At 34.8% G+C, this 19,004-nt stretch overlaps 2 protein-coding genes across 2 annotated transcripts; both read left to right on the plus strand.

The window, feature by feature from the left end:
- Positions 1–7,587: 7,587 nt before the first annotated feature.
- Positions 7,588–8,526, plus strand: LOC123640644 (olfactory receptor 4L1-like). Its single transcript, XM_045555227.1, has one exon. It carries the CDS (start codon positions 7,588–7,590, stop codon positions 8,524–8,526), a length of 939 nt encoding a protein of 312 aa, XP_045411183.1.
- A 9,527-nt stretch (positions 8,527–18,053) lies between these two features.
- Positions 18,054–19,004, plus strand: LOC123632179 (olfactory receptor 4K13-like). The gene has a single exon (XM_045542290.1). The coding sequence runs from the start codon at positions 18,054–18,056 to the stop codon at positions 19,002–19,004; it is 951 nt and encodes a 316-aa protein (XP_045398246.1).

Raw genomic sequence — 19,004 nt, forward strand, 5'->3', positions numbered from 1 at the left:
GTTTGTACCATATATAGATATTCTCTGAATATCTCAAGCAAAGTACCTAAATAAAAAAAAAACACTCATATTTTAGTGAACACAAAATAGTTGTATCATTTATAATATCAAATTTTAAGTTATTTAATGTAATTTGCCTTTAAAATTTCTACTTTCTTAATGTTTTATATTGCATATAATATGGAATTTTAATTGTAAATTTATAACATATACACATTAAATTATTTATATTAAGTAATTGGGCTCAGAGAAGTTTGGAAATTATTCTTAAAAGTTACCCACAAAGTTGCTAGATAGAAGATAAGAGGATAACTTGAGAGTAAGGTGAGGGAAAGGAAGGTCCATTAAATCAAAGCTGTCTACAGTCAGTATTTCACAGCCAATCACCCAACACTCTTATGGCTATTTTAATCAAGCCATCACTCAGAAAGAACCACAGCACACTGAAGGCCATAAATTAGGTGCAAACATCTCTCTGGTCATATGAAGGCTGATGCCTCAGTGCTTTAACAACTCCCAGTGAAATCTGGATTCCCAAAGCTCCATCAAATCTGCACCCAAAGTGGTTCATATCTTTTTAAAAGAGGCAGAACGTAGTATGCAGAAACATATGCAGAGCATCACAGAAAATAAACAGCACATTTTAAATTTTGAACAATCTCTTGAACATGTTGTTCCTTATACTGTGCCTTTAAAACAAGTAAGTGAAAATATTGTAGAGCTCTAATTCATTAGAAATTTAATATATTGAGGATGGTATTTTAATCAATTTTGTTTGGACAGGAAAGAAAAGTCTTTGGCTTCTAAGATAAGGCTGAGAGAGGATTTGTCCTCTCTAACTGGGAGAACACATAACAATATTTCATAGAGAGTTGGAATCAACAATTTCTATGAAAATTGAAAGGAAATATGTCATCAAATGATATTGCAGAGTAAAATTGGCAGTAAATAATAAGTAATTAAGTATGATGAATACAATTAAGAAAGATAAATCCTGATAATTCAAAAAATTCATACTATCATTGAAAATAATGGAAAAGTGAGCAACTCATAATTTTTGCAGAATGGGGATTTTTTCATCAACTTTCAGGTGTTGAGTGAACATGTAAATAAGCATATCTATCATATTGGCAATTGTAGAAAGAACTGAAGAGAGAGAGTTTGTGACCATCACCATACGTTTACAAAATCACCACGTAAAACTCACCATAAATACAAATAAATCTTAGATAAGTAAAGAGGGAGAAGTGCTTAGAAGATGTTCATATCTAAGACAACATAGAATATGTGAATAATTCAGGAATTTCCTTATGAGTATTCTAAATAGTAAGAAAAGCATAATAGCAAGTTTCTAAATATACAAGGCAGCTAAAAATATAAATTAAAATAGGACACTTAAAGAAACTTTAAAACAAGATTGAGTTGGGTTTGCAGTATGTCCTTGACTGTTTTGGAGTGAAATATATCTGAGTTCAAGCAGCTGGATAGTACTAGAAAACTGCATTTAAAATTACTAAATTAATTTATTAAAAGAATTTTAACTTGTGGAAAACAGCAAAGAAAAGTACAATGGTTTAAGTTTTATTGATATAATTCATACACTATAAAATTCACTGATTTTCATTAAGTACACATTTCAATGATTATTATTATATTTACAGAGTTGTGCAACGATCACAACAATCTTTTCTTAAATCATTTTCACCACTACAAAAAGAAACCCTATGCTCATTTGCAGGGCTTCTTCAGCCCAAGGTGACCACTAATATATTTTCTGTCTTTATAGATGTGCCTTTCCTGGACATTTCATATAAATGGAATTATACATGTGGTCTTTTGTATATCAGGCTTCTTTTACCAAGCATAATGTTTTTGAAATCCATCCCTGTTTTAGCATAATTATGATAATTTTTGCAAAGCATAAAATCAGTCAAGATTGAAATTATTTTCTTCAAACGGCTATAATTAAAAAAGAAGCAAATATTTGCTTGAATAAATTATTTTTATATTAAGTAATATGTATTGTATACACATGGGCAAGAGCAGAAATGTTCATATCCAACTACTTAATAAACAAGTCTTGCCTTCTTGCTTTCTTAGTAGAAATTTATGTGTAAATCTCCTGGGAGTGTAATCTTGGATTTACACGAATGGCTCAGATTCAGCACGTACCCCCTTAGTGCTTATCCTGCGGCTGGCCAGGAGCCTGTACCCACACCATCTCACCTAATACCACATCCTTTTGGAGTCGTCCTGCCTGTAAGACTTGGGAAGATTTACTTAATTGTGTAGGTCTTTATTTTTTACTTATTAAATAAGATGTGAAGAATAATAGATTACCAAGTTTCCCCCTAGCTCTAATATTATTATTCTACCTTCAATTTCCCCCAGAACTTATCATAAATTGTTGAGTAAAAGTAGTTATAGTAAAATGTGTAACCGATTATTCAAAGGGAAGAAAATTTTCCTCCCTAATAGAATGTCTATCTAAACTATATAATTTATTTCCTTTCATTTACATTGTCTTTGCACACTAATAATATAACAGGTGTACTGTATTATGTGTAGACCTGAAGAAATATTTTTAGAAAGCTTGCTTAGAAATGGAAGAGAGTAATAAGAGAAGCAAATGCTGGGAAAGCCATCAGCATAAATAAATGCCAGCTTTTGCTCTCAAATAAAATAAAAGGCCAAAATAAAGCTTTTTTAATCAGTTTATGCTTAATTATGTTGATTTCTTATGCAATTTTTTCTGTTGTCATTGTATCGCAGGGCATAAAATTCCACATAGCAAAGTTATTCATATCCAATTTATAGCTGGCATATTCATTTCATCTAGCAATTGTCAACCCTTTTCATTTGTCCAAAGCATAAAATATCTAGTTATTACAATCACTGTCGCAAAAGCCTCAAAAGCAAAATGCTTTTTCAGTTACATAGTAAGCATGTAACATAATCCTGCAAAGAAGGTGTGCTGCGATGGCCATCCTTCCATGCCTTTTTGGGACAAAACCTACATTGAGCACCCACTCAGTCTGTCCCTCATGTTGACCTACAGGAATAGCATCATTTTTATCTTTCTTTTCTCTAATTTGTAAGCATTAGCCATTTCTTAAAAATATCAAAGACAGGAAAACAATTGAGGAAGTTAAGTTTGGACAATGATAGGATATTTTGATGAGGAACTGAGGAGAAATGAAAACAGGGAGAGAAGTACAGTTCATTGGAGAAAAGAGAACAGACACTTCCTATTCATCTAGACATCCTAATTCAGTACCTTTTAAATACACCACTCTTCCTATTCACTGCTCTTAATTCTTTTTTTTATAGATTCTCACATATTCTCCATGCCTCATCTCATTTTGTTTGCTGACTGTGAAATTTTTTAAGTGTTTTGAAAATAATAACAACCAATATTGAAGTCATATCTAAAAGTGTCACTTGTAACTGATCTCCATTCTTCTAAAACTCTTACAACATTTTGCGTATACCCCGTACTAAATTAAATTTTTTCTCACACGGTTTATTTGCTATTTTTGTTTGATAATCATGTCTCTTTAAATTGTAAACTGTCTAGATATAGGGCATTGATTCATTCTGTAGAAGAAAAACAGTGCAGTTAATTGTAACACAGAGGGATCTCAACATACTTGACGAATCATACCCCTTAAGGAATTCATATCAAACATATAGATTCAATCAGTACTTAATAACTTGGCTGTAAACATATATCCTTTTATTTTTGGAGGCAATTTGATATATTGATATAAGGTCACATTCTGGTGTCAAACTGACTCAACTTAAATGCTAGTTCTCATCCTTGTTAGCTGTGTAACCATGAACGCCATTAAACAGTTCTATACCATAGTTTCCTTATATGTGACAATAATAGTACTTACATCATGGTATTGTTGTGAGCATTAAATGCATTAATATATGTGAAACACTTAGAATGGAGCCCAGCACGTAGTAATCACTTAATTGTTATTTGCCCACTTTTGATCACCCTATATTCTATGCCAATGTCTAAAAAACTGATTAAAGAAAATTTAGTTTATACATCACAACCCAAGCAGAACCTGTACATTAGGACTGAATCACTTTACTCTTTACTTTTATTAATAAAACCACCATTTACAAACACATATACACACCACACAAGTTCCTCACTGTGAACAATGGTAACACAGAGGATTTGACAAAACAAGCTCAAAAATATCTGAGGCTGAGTCCATTTCCCCTGAAATTCTCAGTGCAGGCCTTCCTGGGACATATTTCAGGTTCAGTTCCAGACCATCACAACAAAGCAAATATCACAATAAAGCAAGTCACACAAATTTTTTGGTTTCACAGTGCATGTAAAAGTTATGTTTACACCATACTATAGACTTGTTAAATGTGCAATAGCATTATGATTAAAAGCATACATACCTTTTTTAAGAAATACTTTCTAAAAAATACTAGAGATCATCTGAGCCTTTTTGCTGGTGGAGGGTCTTGTCTCAGTGTTGACAACTGCCAAGTGATCAAGGTGGTGGTTGCTGAAAGTTAGGTGTCTGTGGCAATTTCCTAACATAAAACAGCAATGAAGTTTGTCGTATCAATTTCTTTCACAAAAGATTTCTCTGTACTATGTGATGCTGTCTTATAGTGTTTATCTACAGTAGAACTTCATTCAAAATTGGAGTCAATCTTCCCTAAATATGCCACTGCTTTATCAACTAAGTTTATATAATATTCTAAATATTTTCTTGTCATTTTGATAATATTCACAGCATCTTCACCAGTAGTATATTCCATCTCAAGAAACTACTTTATTTGCTCGTTCATAAGAAAGAACTCCTCATGAATTAAAGTTTTATCATGAGATTGGAGCAGTTCAGTCAAATTTTTGGGCTCCACTTCCAATTCTACATCTCTTGCTGTTTCCACCACAGCTGCAGTTACTTCCTCCACTGAAGTCTTGAACCCCTCAAGATCATTCATGAGGGTTGGAATCAATTTCTTCCAAACTCCTGTTAATGTTGATATTTTGACTCCCTCCCATGAATCACAAATGTTCTTAATGGCATCTAGAATGGTGAATCCTTTCCAGAAAGTTTTCAATTTATTTTGCCCAGATCTGTCAAAGGAATCACTGTCTATGGTGGCTATGTCCTTACAAAATTTCTTAAATATTTAGATGTGAAAGTCAAAATTCTTGATGGATAGGCTGAAGGATGGATGCTGTGTTTTAAACATGAAAACAACATTAATTTTTTGTACATCTCCATCAGAGCTCTTAGGTGACTAGGTGCATTGCCAATAAGCAGTGATATTTTGAGAGAAATCTTTTTTTCTGAGCAGTAATTCTTGACTGTGGGCTTAAAATATTCAGTAAACCATGTTGTAAACAAATGTGCTGTTTCCTGGGGCTTTGTTGTTCCAATTATAGAGCACAGGCAGAGTAGATTTAGCATAATTCTTAATGGTCCTCGTATTTTTGGAATGGTAAATGAGCAATGACTTCAGCTTAAAATCACCAGCTGCATTAGTTCCTAACTAGAGAGTCAGCCTGTCCTTTGAAGCTTTGAATCCAGGCATTGATGTCTCCTCTCTAGCTATGAGAGTCTTAGATGGATCTTTGTCCAATAGCAGGCTGTTTTGTCTACACTGAAAATCTATCATTTAGTGCTGCAGTCCCCAATTCCTGGGCTGCGGCCTGGTACCAATCCTCGGCCTGTTGGGAACTGGGCCATGCATCACTACCTGAACTCCCCTCACCCCACCCCCAGCCGTGTGGGAAATTTGTCTTTCATGAAACTTAAGAAGTGGGGCCACTCATAGGAGGTGAGTGGCGGGTGAGTGAGTGAAGCTTCATCTGTATTAACAACCTCTCCCCATCACCCACATCATGACCTGAACCCCCTACTCCACCCCAATCTGTGGAAAAATTGTCTTCCATGAAACCAGTCCCTGGTGCCAAAAGGTTGGGGACTGCTGATTTAGTGTACCCACCTTCATCAATTATCTTAGCTAGATCTTCTGGATAACTTGCTACACCTTCTACCTCAGCACTTACTGCTTCACCTTGCACTTTTATGTTATAGAGGTAGCTTTTTCCTTACATCTTATGAACCAACTTCTCTTGTGAAGCTTCCTCCCCTCTCTCAGCCTTCATAGATTTAAAGAGACCTAGGGCCTTGCTCTGGGTTAGGCTTCAGCTTAAGGGAATGTTGTGGCTGATTTTATCTTCTATCCAGACCACTAAAACTTTCTTCCTATCAGCAGCAAAGACGTTTCACTTTCTTATCACTCATGTGTTCACTGGAGTAGCACTTTTCATTTCCTGCAAGAACTTTTTTTCCATTGTATTTACAACTTGGCTAACTGGCCTAAGTGACCTAGCTTTTGGCCAATCTCAGCTTTTGACATTTCTTTTTCACTAAACTCAATCACTTCTAGTTTTTGATTTAAAGTAAGAGATACACAACACTTCCTTTCACTTGAACATTTAGAGGCTATTGTAAGGCTATTAATTGGCCTAATTTCAATATCATTGTGTCTCAGGGAATAGGGAGGCTCAAGGAAGAGAGAATTGAAGGAATAGTTGGCGGGTGGAGCAGTCAGAATACACAGAACATTTATTGCTTAAGTTCTGCATCTTCTGTGGGCACAGTTTGTGATGCCCCCAAATAATTAAAATAATAACATCAAAGGTCAGGGATCGTAGATGACCATAACAGATATATTGATGAAAAATTTTGAAAGATTGTGAGAATTACCAAAATGTGACACAGAGACATGAAGTGAGCACATGGTGTTGGAAAAATGGTGCCAATAGACTTGCTGTACACACAGTCACCACAAATCTTCAGTTTGAGGAAGGAAGGAAGGAAGGAAAGAAGGAAGGAAGGTAGGTAAAAACAAAGGCAATATCTGTGAAGAGCAATAAAGTGAAACACAATAAAACAAAGTATGCCTGTATAATAGATAAGAGAAATTAAAAAGAAAAATTATTTTTAATGAATTTGAAGACTTTCTTTCATGTATAAATTAGCCCCTAAATTGTGTGTGTGCTTGGTTTTTATTTGTTTGTCTTAGGACCATAGAATGCCCTTTGTAAACTACTTCAGAGATATAGGACAATGTAATCCCTCATTACATTACATAAATCCTATATTCCTTATATATTGGGATAACATAATCTCAAGGAATGTAGGTACAGAATAGTATAATAATACAAATCAACATAAATAGTAATTAATTACTATTTAATCTTTATATGTGAACAAATTAGTGAACAAGTCAAGATCAGTTGCTGAGAGTATCATTTGATAGAATCAGACATTAGAAAATGGAGTTTACACTCCTTGAAATGCTTTTTAGTTGCTTTGTCTATAAGACTGTTTCAACGAGATGAGATACATAAACTAATCTCAAATTATAAACATTGATGTTGATATACTTAAAATTATATGCTCTCATAGCATCAACTATTATTATCTCCAACTAACAGAAATAAGAAAATATTGGTGCTAACTGTGGCTTATTTTTTTATTCTTTTTGCATATATAAGAACTTCTGGAACCTCTCTGAGTTGGGTACATGGATGCTAAAAATGGATCTGTAGTGACCGAGTTTATTTTACTAGGATTTTCTGAACGATGGGAACTTCAAATTTTCTTCTTTGTGACATTTTCCTTAATCTATGGTGCCACTGTGGTGGGAAACATTCTCATTATGGTCACCGTGATATTTAGTTCGACTCTTCATTCTCCCATGTACTTCCTCCTTGGAAACCTCTCTTTCTTGGACATGTGTGTCTCCACCACCACTACACCCAAGATGATCACAGACTTGCTCAGTGAACACAAGACCATCTCTGTATGGGGTTGCATGGCCCAGATGTTCTTTATGCACTTCTTTGGGGGCACTGAGATGACTCTTTTGCTAGTTATGGCCTTTGACAGATATGTAGCCATATGTAAACCCCTGCACTACAGGACAATCATGAACCACAGGTTGCTGAAGGGGTCTGTGATGCTTTCATGGGTCATTGGTTTTATACACACCATGAGCCAGATGGTATTAACAGTGAACTTGCCTTTCTGTGGCCACAATGTCATAAACAGCGTATTTTGTGACCTTCCCCTTGTGATCAAGCTTGCTTGTGTTGAAACATATGCCCTGGAATTATTTGTCATTGCTGACAGCGGGCTGCTCTCTTTTATCTGTTTCATCTTCTTGCTTGTCTCCTACACTGTCATTCTGCTCACTGTACGACAGAAATCATCGGGAGGGCTCTCCAAGGCTCTATCCACATTGTCTGCCCACATCATTGTGGTCACTCTGTTCTTTGGACCTTGTATCTTTATCTATGCCTGGCCATTCAGTACTTTGGCAAGCAATAAAACGCTTCCTGTATTTTACACTGTTATCACACCCTTACTGAATCCTATTATTTACACCCTGAGAAATCAGAAAATGCAAGGGGCCATGAGAAAATTACTGTTCCATCATGTTAGCTCTGCACAGAACTTCTAGGCTTTAGCACTACATAAGTAGCACAACTTTCAAATACCATGATATGATAATTTGAATAGATTATGTAGAATGCCGCATTTCACTATTTAATGTTAGAATCATAACCTATTCTGACAAAATTAATACTAAATTACTTTAAATTCACAGTTAAAGTTATTGTAACATGTGAGGATAATTAGAGATCTACAGCAAAATAGACATATAAAATCACTGAGTATTTTTTCATAGACATTCAATATACATATTCATTATTAAAAAAAGTATAAAATCATATGACTACTATTAGATATGATTTTAATAGGCATTGATAATTCATGGAATTCATAAATTTATACTATTATTAAAGCCAGGTACCATGAACACATCATAGTTTAAGTAATGTTAATAATTAGAAAAATAGAGTTCTAATTTTTTGACTCGATAAGGCAAAAAATAAGAATGAACCAGTAAATTCAATAGCATAATGAATACAAATATAAGATGCCAGAGGGAAAAGCCAATGGAAAAACAATTTCAATACAACTGTAAAGAGCAGTCTTTGACACCAAATAGTTTGAGGACTGTAAGTATGCAAGGCTGACTTTCAAACTGGAATAAAAAAACAAAAGCAAAAACATGTTTCCTTATTTTGTATAATATTCCTTTTAGCTTTACCCTCCCAAGGGATTTACATAAAAGTCTGTTAATTTGTGTTAATTTTTTGGGGAAGAAATATTAATAGAAAAGTAATACCCAACACCCCATCCCTTGGGCTTTGGTAAGACTACCTCTTCTCCTGCCCCTCTAGCTTAGATGTGATGGTGACTTCCAATTGATGGTAATCTTTGGTTCCTCTGAACACACCCTGTTTAAAATCTCAGACATTCTGTCACTTGAGTAACTAGTTAAATTATTTCTGTGTTAAATACTTAAGTTATTTCTCTTTTCCAAATTAGACCCCAGAAAATATGGGGTCGGGGAGAGGCAAAGGGCATAGCTTGCCACTGACTCAGCTCCAATAAAGAATTTATGATTTTAATACAAATTCGAAGAGTAGTCTTTAAAACCAAATAGTTTGAGGAATATAAGTACACAAGGCTGACTTTCAAACTGGGATAAATAAACATAATAAACAAAAGCATATTTACTTATTTTGTGTAATATTCTATGCCAGAGGGAATAAATCTCCACTGACTCAGCTCCAATAAAGAATCCTTACCAAAGAGCTACCCAATAATATGGCTTTTTTATTATTTGGTTCTTCTAATAGTAAGGTCAGCCGTATAGTGTGCCCTGACTGAATTAAGTGTCTATTACTAAGGAAGAATGAGAGAACAGGTTTTCAGAAGACACTACAAATCTCTGGCACAAAGCATATGCCCACTGATAACCTAGTACCTAATGAGTGAAATGAAAGATCTTTGATTGGCCTAGACTAGTGCTTTTTTTTTTTTTTTGAGACAGAGTCTCACTTTGTTGCCCGGGCTAGAGTGAGTGCCGTGGCGTCAGCCTAGCTCACTGCAACCTCAAACTCCTGGGCTCAAGTGATCCTACTGCCTCAGCCTCCCGAGTAGCTGGGACTACAGGCATGCGCCACCATGCCCGGCTAATTTTTTCTATATATATTTTTAGTTGGCCAGATAATTTCTTTCTATTTTTAGTAGAGACGGGGTCTCGCTCTTGCTCAGGCTGGTCTCGAACTCCTGACCTCGAGCGATCCACCCGCCTCGGCCTCCCAGAGTGCTAGGATTACAGGCGTGAGCCACCGCGCCCGGCCTAGACTAGTGCTTTTTGACAGAGTTTGAACCTCTATGGGAGGACATAGCTGACTTATCCCAAAGAATATGCAATTTTAATTATGAATAAAAAAAAGAATCATGACTGGGAAACTAATGTGTCTGCCATGGCCAGTTATCACCACCATTATTCAATATTGTTCAAAATTTTCAAGTTATTAGAATCTGGTAATAAGAGGACACTGGCATCTTCTGCCACTGAGGTAACCAATAGCCATTCCTGTTGGGAAACCTCAGAGAAGGAGATGCAGCTGCACACCCCAGAACTCCTCAAGTAGTAGCTGCTGCTGGGCCCATTCAGACTGTAGCCACCTCGTCTCCCAATATAGCACATGCCCTGACCCCTGAGCCACAGCTTTTCCATGAGTGCCCACACTCTAGACCTAGGCTCTATTGCTGAACTGTACCCACTCGTGTCTCAGAAACCTGATCCGTCACCACAGTGAGTTACCTCACACTCTGGGCCTTATAGCTAAAATCTCTCAGAGTGTGTCCATTCTCTGGGCACCCACTCACCCAGAGATACAGACCTTGACCCAACACTGGAGACATTATAATTCTGTGCATACTATGTTCCTGGTCTTGATTCCCTGTCTGATTCACAAGAACTTGTGTCTTACATACTGTTACCAACATGACAGTGAGGGTGCCTGCACCCTGGGTACCAGTGCCATTACCACCCTGGACTCCAGAGCCATAGTTCCTCTATGTATGCATGTTTCAGGCCTCAGTTTCATGGCCACTCCAGGAACACCACTCATCAGACACCAGTGCCATTGTCACTTGGAATGGGCCAAAGGGTATCCCATCAGCCACAGCTTCTCCAGTGGGAGAAAAAGATTAGGAGGACCTTATCAGCTATTGCCAATGAAGATACTATCAACTGTCACTTCCACTGTGAACATCTACAGTATTGCCTGCCAAGAATCCTTGCAATCTGTCAACAATGACTTCAGCTAATGGAGCTCCACTGAGACTACACAGACACATCCTCTCTTGTGTCAGAACCATTGAACTTCACCCAGCCAGTGCTCTTGTGCTCTATTCCTTATAGGCTGTACCAAAATAAGCCTGCAAATTCTGAAAAACTAATGTGCAGACATCAATGCTTAAAAAAACAAACACAATGAGATATATAACTATCAAAAGAACACAGTAATTTCCCTGGAATTGACCCTAAAGAAATGTATATATGTATGTGTGTGTGTGTGTATATATACACACTCTCTCTTTCTCTCTCTCTATATATATTGCTTTATATATATATTGTTTTATATATATGTATATTCTCAATGTATATATATATATGGAGAAATACATACCTACATGAAAAAAGACCTCAAATAAACAACCTAATGTAATGTCTTTATGGACTAGAGTAAGAATAACAAACTAAGTCCAAAGTTAGTAGAAAGAAGGATATAAAAAAATAAAAGCAGCAATAAATGAAAGAGTAGAAAACAATAGAAAAGTTCAACAAAACTAAAAGCTTATTTTTTGACAATATAAACAAAATTGACAAGCATTTACTAGGCTAAAAGAATAATAAAAGGAAGACTCAAATAAATAAAATCAGAAATAAAACAGAAACCATTACATCTGATACCACATAGGTACAAATGATCATAAATCTCTTATGAACAATTATTCCCCACCAAACTGGATAAACTAGATACAATGGAAAAATTCCTGTACACTACAACCTATCATTACCAAATCATGAAGAAATAGAAAATATCAACAGACCAATTACAAGTAAGGAGATTGAATTTGTAATAAAATTTTCTGATCAGAGAAAAGCCCAGAATCTGAAGGCTGCACTGCTGGATTCTATCACACATTTACAGAAGAACTAACACCAATCCTTCTCAAACCCTTCCAAAAATTAAAGAGGAGGGAATACTCCCAATCTCATTGTGTAGCACCAGATGCTAAAGCCAGACAAGGACACTGAAAGAAAAGAAAATTACATGTCATTATCCCTGATAAATATAGATGCAAAAATTCTCAATAAAATATCCATAAATTGAATGCAAAAGTACATTAAAAGGATCATTTACCATGATCAAGTGGAATTTACCCCAGTAACGCAAGGATGGTCCAACATACACAAATAAATAAATGTGATACACCACATTAACAGACCGAAAGATAAAAACCATACGATCTTCTCAATAAATGCAGAAAAGGCATTTGACAAAATTTAACATCTTTGTATGGTTAAAAAAAAAACCTCTCAGCATCTCCCTGACTATAATAAATAATAATGCATTTTATATCTCAAAATTGCTGAGTAAATTTTAAATGATGTTAGTATGTGAGGTGATAGATTTGTTAATCAGCCTGAATTAATCAATTCATATTTTAAATATAAAACACAACATCACATTATGACTCATACATATATATAATTGTTATTTGTCAAATAAAAATACAATTTTAAAACTTTAAAAAATATCACTCAACAAATTAGGTATAGAAGAAATGTACTTAACCATAAGAAAGGCCACACGTGACAAGTCTACAGTTAACATCATAATCAATGCTAAACAGTTGAAAGTCTTTTCTTTAAAAAAAGGAAGAACACGAGGATGTCCACTCTAGCCACTTAGTACTAGAAGTCTGATCCAGAAAAATTAGGCAAGAAAAATGAAGGAAAGACATCCAAATCAGAAAAGAAGTTAAATTATCTCTGTTTACAGATGACATGATCTTATATATACCCTAAAGGATATAAATATACTTATATATGGATATATATGTGTATGTAGTTATATCTAATAAATAAGTTCATTAAATTTACATCATACAAAATCAACGTACAAAAATCAGTAGCCTTTCTATATACTAATAATGCACTATTCAAAAGAGAAATCAAGAAAACAATTCTATTTATAATAGCTACAAAAAATACTAGGGATAAATTTAACCAAGGATGTGAAGTATCCATATTCTGAACATTATAAACATTGATGAAATAAATTGAAGAAGACACAAATAAACAGAAAGTTATCTTGTGGTCATGGATTGGAAGAATTAATATGTTAAAATTTTCCTACTATCCAAAGAGATCTATAGCTTCAATGCAATCCCTATCAAAATTGAAATGATTGGTAAAGGGTGGGTACTCATGGGCACAAAGAGAGGTAAAGGACATTGTAAGATAAGAAGTGAGATGATGGGAGGGAAGTAAGGAGTAAAATCTTACCTATAAGGTACGATGAACACCGGCTAGGTAACAAACGCACTGAAAGCATTGTACAGTGTATCCTTGTAAAAAAAACATTTGTACCTCCTTAATATTTTGAAACAAAAAAGAAAAGAAACAATTTAAATGACATTTTTCACAGAAACAGAAAATTCATATTCATCCTAAAATTCATATGATACCACAAACAACCTTGAAGACCCAAAGCAATCTTAAACAAATAGAACAAAGCTGGAAGAATCACAGTACCTGATTTTAAAATATACTGCAAAACTATAGTAATCAAAAGAGTATAGTACTGGCATAAAAACAAACACATAAACCAATGGAACAGAATAAAGAGCCAGAAGTAAATCCATGCATTCATGGTAAATTGATTTTTTACAAGGATGACAAGAACACACAATGCGGAAAAGATATTCTCTTCAATAAATGGTGTTGGAGTAACTGGATATCCACATGCAGAAAAACAAAATTCTATACTCATTTCATATCATATACAAAAATCAATTTAAAATGGATTAAACACTTAAATGTAAAATCTGAAGTAGTATAATTTCTAGAAGAAAACCTTCATGATATTGTTCTGGGCAATAGTTTCTTGGATATGATCCTAAAAAAGCACTGGCAACAAAAGCAAAAATACACAAATGGGATTGCATCAAACAAAAAAGCTTCTGAACAGCAAAAGAAACAATAGACAGAGTAAAGAAACAACCTACAGAATAGGAGAAAATATTTGCAAAGCATATATCTAATAAGGGGTTATTTACAACAAGATGAGGTCTAAGGATGATGAATACACATTCAGCAATTTTAAAAAGCAGACAAAATATTGACACAATTTATAAGATAATAAGGGGTTAATATCCAAAATATATAAGGATCTCAAAACAATTCAATAGTAAGAAAAGAATTAACTTGGTTAAAACATTAGTAGAGTACTTGAATAGACCTTTCTTAAAAGAAGACATACAAATGACCAAAAAGTGTATGAAAAATGCTCCACATCATTAATCATCAGAAAAATGCAAATTAAAACCACAAGCACATTCCACCTCATACTGATAGAATGTCTTATCAAAAAGATGAAAGTTAACAAGTGTTGACTAAGTCTAGGATGTACAAAAAGGGAACCCTTGCAAACTGTTGGTGGAAATATAAATTGGTATAGTCATTATGGAAATTCCTCAAAAATGAAAAATTCTAATTTACTGTGTGACCCTGGAATCCTATTACTGTGCATATATCCAAGGGATATGGAATTACTATGTCAAAGATGTAGCTGCACTCCCATGTTCATTGCAACATTATTCACAGTAGCCAAGATATGGAAACAACCTAAATGTCTATGAAGGGAGGCATACACAGAGAAAATGTGTTATATATGCACAATGGAACACTACTCAGCCTTAAAAAAAGAAGGAAATACTGTCATTTTATGACATGGATGAACCTGGAGCAAAATAAAATATGTTAAGTGAAACAATCAGGTCACAGGAAGACAAATGCCAGATGATCTCACTTATCTGTAGAATCTAAAAAGGAAAATCAAACTCATAGAAACAAAATAGAGTAGTAGTTACCAGAGGTGGGGTTAAGAGGGCATTAGGGAGATTTTAGTCAAAGAACATAAAATTTCAATTAGATAGAGGGAATCAGTTCAAGAGATATGTTGTATGTACATTGTGATGACAATAGTTAAAAACAATATATTGTTCTTTCGAAAATTTCTAAGTGAGTAGATTAAGTATTCTCACCACAAAAAAATTATGTGAGATAATGAATATGTTAATTAGCCTGATTTAGCTTTTCCACAATGTATACATATATCAAAATATCATGTTGTGCACCATAAATATATATATTTTTATTTCTCAATATAAAATAAATTTACTCTTCTAGAATCTAGAATAAAATTACTAATTACTAATCTAATATAGTAATCTAAAATTACTCTAAGTATTTTGCCAGAATAGAATAGTTATCAATGTTTATTATACAAAATAATTGCAGCTAAAGTATGACTGCCACACAACAATCTCAATTCATCTCTGGTTCTCTTTCTACACCCTCCTGAGTACTGACTGTTGCCTTTAAAATGTCACCAATTTGATAGCTGAAAAATGGTGTCTCACTTTCTGTAATGGCAGAAGGGCTATTTTTACAATCCCCATGGCTTTTTTACTGACAGTCTCTGAGGAAATAAATAACAATCAAATTAGTTTTCTCTTTTATACCTCTTATTAATGGATATATTTAAATGTTGTTGTCTTTTGAATCCAGAGCAGAAAAAAAATCACTGGATGATGAATATTCAGTATACAGGATTTCATAATGATGTTACTGCCTAAGTCCAGGTGCAAGCTGGTAGGTTACACAACCCTGATATATTACTCTATCAGTATACTACATCTGTCACAGTATTCGTATTTCCAGTGTTATGTATGACCATAAGTAATTAAATGCAAATGCCAAAATCTCAATGGAGGAGAGGGCTGGAAAGGGGGAAATTAAACTGGAAAGCATTAGATTTTATTATGCTTGGAAAAAAAAATTTGTATTTTTGTATTTGTTGTTAAGAAAATAGTCCAAGAATCCAAACCAAATGAGACATTCTTAGAGAGCAGGCATCTATGTATGTTTAAATTGTTAAGCTACACACTGATCAGATTGAATTATTTTATTCTTTGAATTATTGCATAACATAAAGAAAGTCATTCAGTTGCTTTTATGTATGCAATTATTTTTAGAGAGGGATAAATAATAGGACTGCAAGGATAAAACGCCTGATCTATAGCTTCATTCTTTCTATGATAAAAAATCATAGCATAATACCACTCATAATATAGCATAAATGATGCTATCATTACACTTGTTAAACTTATAAGGAGAAACATATGAAGAAATTTAATATGTCTATGCAAACAGCCTAAAAATGACCAAATATTTCAGCACTCCTTTAGCTAGACGTATTTTGGAGAAATTGAGTAATGTGATACTCTATCTTTGCAGGTCTGTGTGCTCTTGCAAATCTACTCATGTGATACTTTGTAGAGACACAGAGGATCCACAGGCAGTAGCTGAACATGATTGTCTTACTGTATGAGAACAAGCACAGTGAACAAATAAAGATGTTTATTATTGTTAGCTAAAGAAACTGCATTTTAAAAATTTAACTGTGTGATTAAAAGACTAAAATAAATGTACAGCAAAAAAGTATATATATCTGATTTTCTTCCCTCATAATCATCATTGGATCTGGGTCTACGACTCTGATAAAAATAAGAATAGTACTGGATATGACCAACAAGTCCGTAATAAAGAATTGGATAATAGACCTACATGAAGTCAAAAGTAGAGGCTCTGAACTAAATTGATTGGTGTAGGTTGTGCCCTGACATCTTTAAATGTATTTACTTTTTAAAATTCGCTTAGGTTAGGTGAGTTCACCTCATATCCATCTGGGAGAAAGTGAAGGTTAAATGAACCTTAGAGAAAAAAATTGTGAGGAAGCAAATATTTAAGCAACACATCCACATTTTTTGTGTTGTCATTTTTGTTTACTTTAAGTAAGCAGAGGTCAATGATTCACCTCACTCTTTACACCTCTTTGAGGAAGACAAGTTGAACAAGACTAAAGTGGTCAACTTCACTACACCCTAGCCTTGATGGTGGTGATTTTGGGATTTGTATGCACACATTACAGGTGAAAATACATGCATTAAACACGGATATCAGCTACAAGTGGTCTTTTCATCCAATTTTGCAGCAATTGCATAAGAACAGACAATGGAATACACTTAGTTCGTTAACCGCACAAACTGAAGAGTTAGGCAATACGTGCAATGAGCATCTATAGTTTTGAGAATCAATCTGGGTTATTCACGTCTAAAACCTTAATCTTTTCTTAATGATTGGCTTTAATTTCAATTAACAACATACCTGTCTAAACAGTCAACTGTACATCAAAAATATGGGCATGGACTCTAATTAGTATTTTCTAGTTTTCTAGAGGAATGCATAATGCACATTTTGTTATACAAGCAATACTTTTTAATATGACATTGTTCTCAGACTTTTTAGCGCATAATGAGGATATGACAAAAATGTGTCTGTCACTGTTTTTCCTGAGAGCTACAAAAAGATGAAAATCTACTCCCATGATGCTTCTCAAAAGGATTCCCTATCACTCTAATAAACTAAGTGTTCATTCACAGTCTGTTCTGGAGCTGAGAATGAAGGATTACTAAGTTTACTCAAGTATCTTACTGACCCTACCTTGTATTAACCAAGAGGCAAATTTTCATCTAATCACTCTATATCCACCACAGTTTCTAATGGCTTTGTGATTCTGTGAAATATCTGGAACTGAAAAATACCAAGGAATAGCTACAAAGCAGTCACATTGCCAAAAGGATTGGTCCCCTGAATAAGTAATACAATACATAAAATGATCAGGTTCAGTGTCTTGTTAATCTCTGTGATTTTCTTTGTGTTCCTTTCTTTTAGAAAACTTGTGACAAACTCCTGCAGATGGAAAGATGGATACCCTGAATAACAGATCAAGTGTTTCTGAGTTCATCCTACTGGGACTCTCTAGTTCTCGAGAAATCCAGATTCTCTTCTTTGCCATCTTCTTTCTTGTCTATGTAGCCATCGTAGTGGGAAACTTTCTCATTGTGATCTCTGTGATATTTGATAACCATCTTCACTCCCCCATGTATTTCCTTCTGGCAAATTTATCATTCTTTGATTTATGTCTTTCCTCTGTGGCAACTCCCAAAATGATTGCAGACTTCCTTAGAAAATGCAAGACCATTTCCATGTGGGGCTGCATGACTCAGATGTTTTTTATGCACTTCTTTGGGGGTGGTGAGATGTCTCTCCTGATAGCTATGGCCATCGACAGGTATGTTGCCATATGCAAACCTTTGCACTACCAGACCATAATGAACCACAGAGTGCTCATTGTGCTTCTACTGCTCTCGTGGACAACTGGGTTCATACATAGCACAAGCCAAATGGTTTTCACAGTGGGTTTACCTTTCTGTGGTCCCAATGTTGTGGATAGCATTTTCTGTGACCTGCCCCTGGTCATTAAGCTTGCCTGCACTGAGACCTATAACCTGGAGCTCTTGGTGATTGCAGACAGTGGGCTCCTGTCCCTGGTCTGCTTCATTCTGTTGCTCACGTCCTACATCATCATGTTGGTCACCATCTGGCAGCATTCCTCCAGTGCATCCTCCAAGGCTGTGTCCACACTGTCTGCTCATATCACTGTGGTAACTCTCTTCTTTGGCCCAGCTATCTTCATCTATGCATTTCCATTCAACAGTTATTCTGTAGATAAGTTTCTTTCTATATTTTATTCTGTAATCACCCCCCTCTTTAATCCAATTATTTATACTCTGAGAAACCAGGAAATGAAGGCAGCCATTAAGAGACTGAGCAGCCAACATATTCTTGGCTGGTTCCTTAAATTCTGTTTGTAA

Source organism: Lemur catta, chromosome 1 (assembly GCF_020740605.2).
Source record: "Lemur catta isolate mLemCat1 chromosome 1, mLemCat1.pri, whole genome shotgun sequence".
In the NCBI taxonomy this organism is placed as follows: domain Eukaryota; kingdom Metazoa; phylum Chordata; class Mammalia; order Primates; family Lemuridae; genus Lemur; species Lemur catta.

What these genes read in the sequence shown, in the direction of transcription:
- LOC123632179 (XM_045542290.1), top strand. Translation starts at nt 18,054, where the DNA reads ATGGATACCCTGAATAACAGATCAAGTGTTTCTGAGTTCATCCTACTG.
- LOC123640644 (XM_045555227.1), top strand. Translation starts at nt 7,588, where the DNA reads ATGGATGCTAAAAATGGATCTGTAGTGACCGAGTTTATTTTACTAGGA.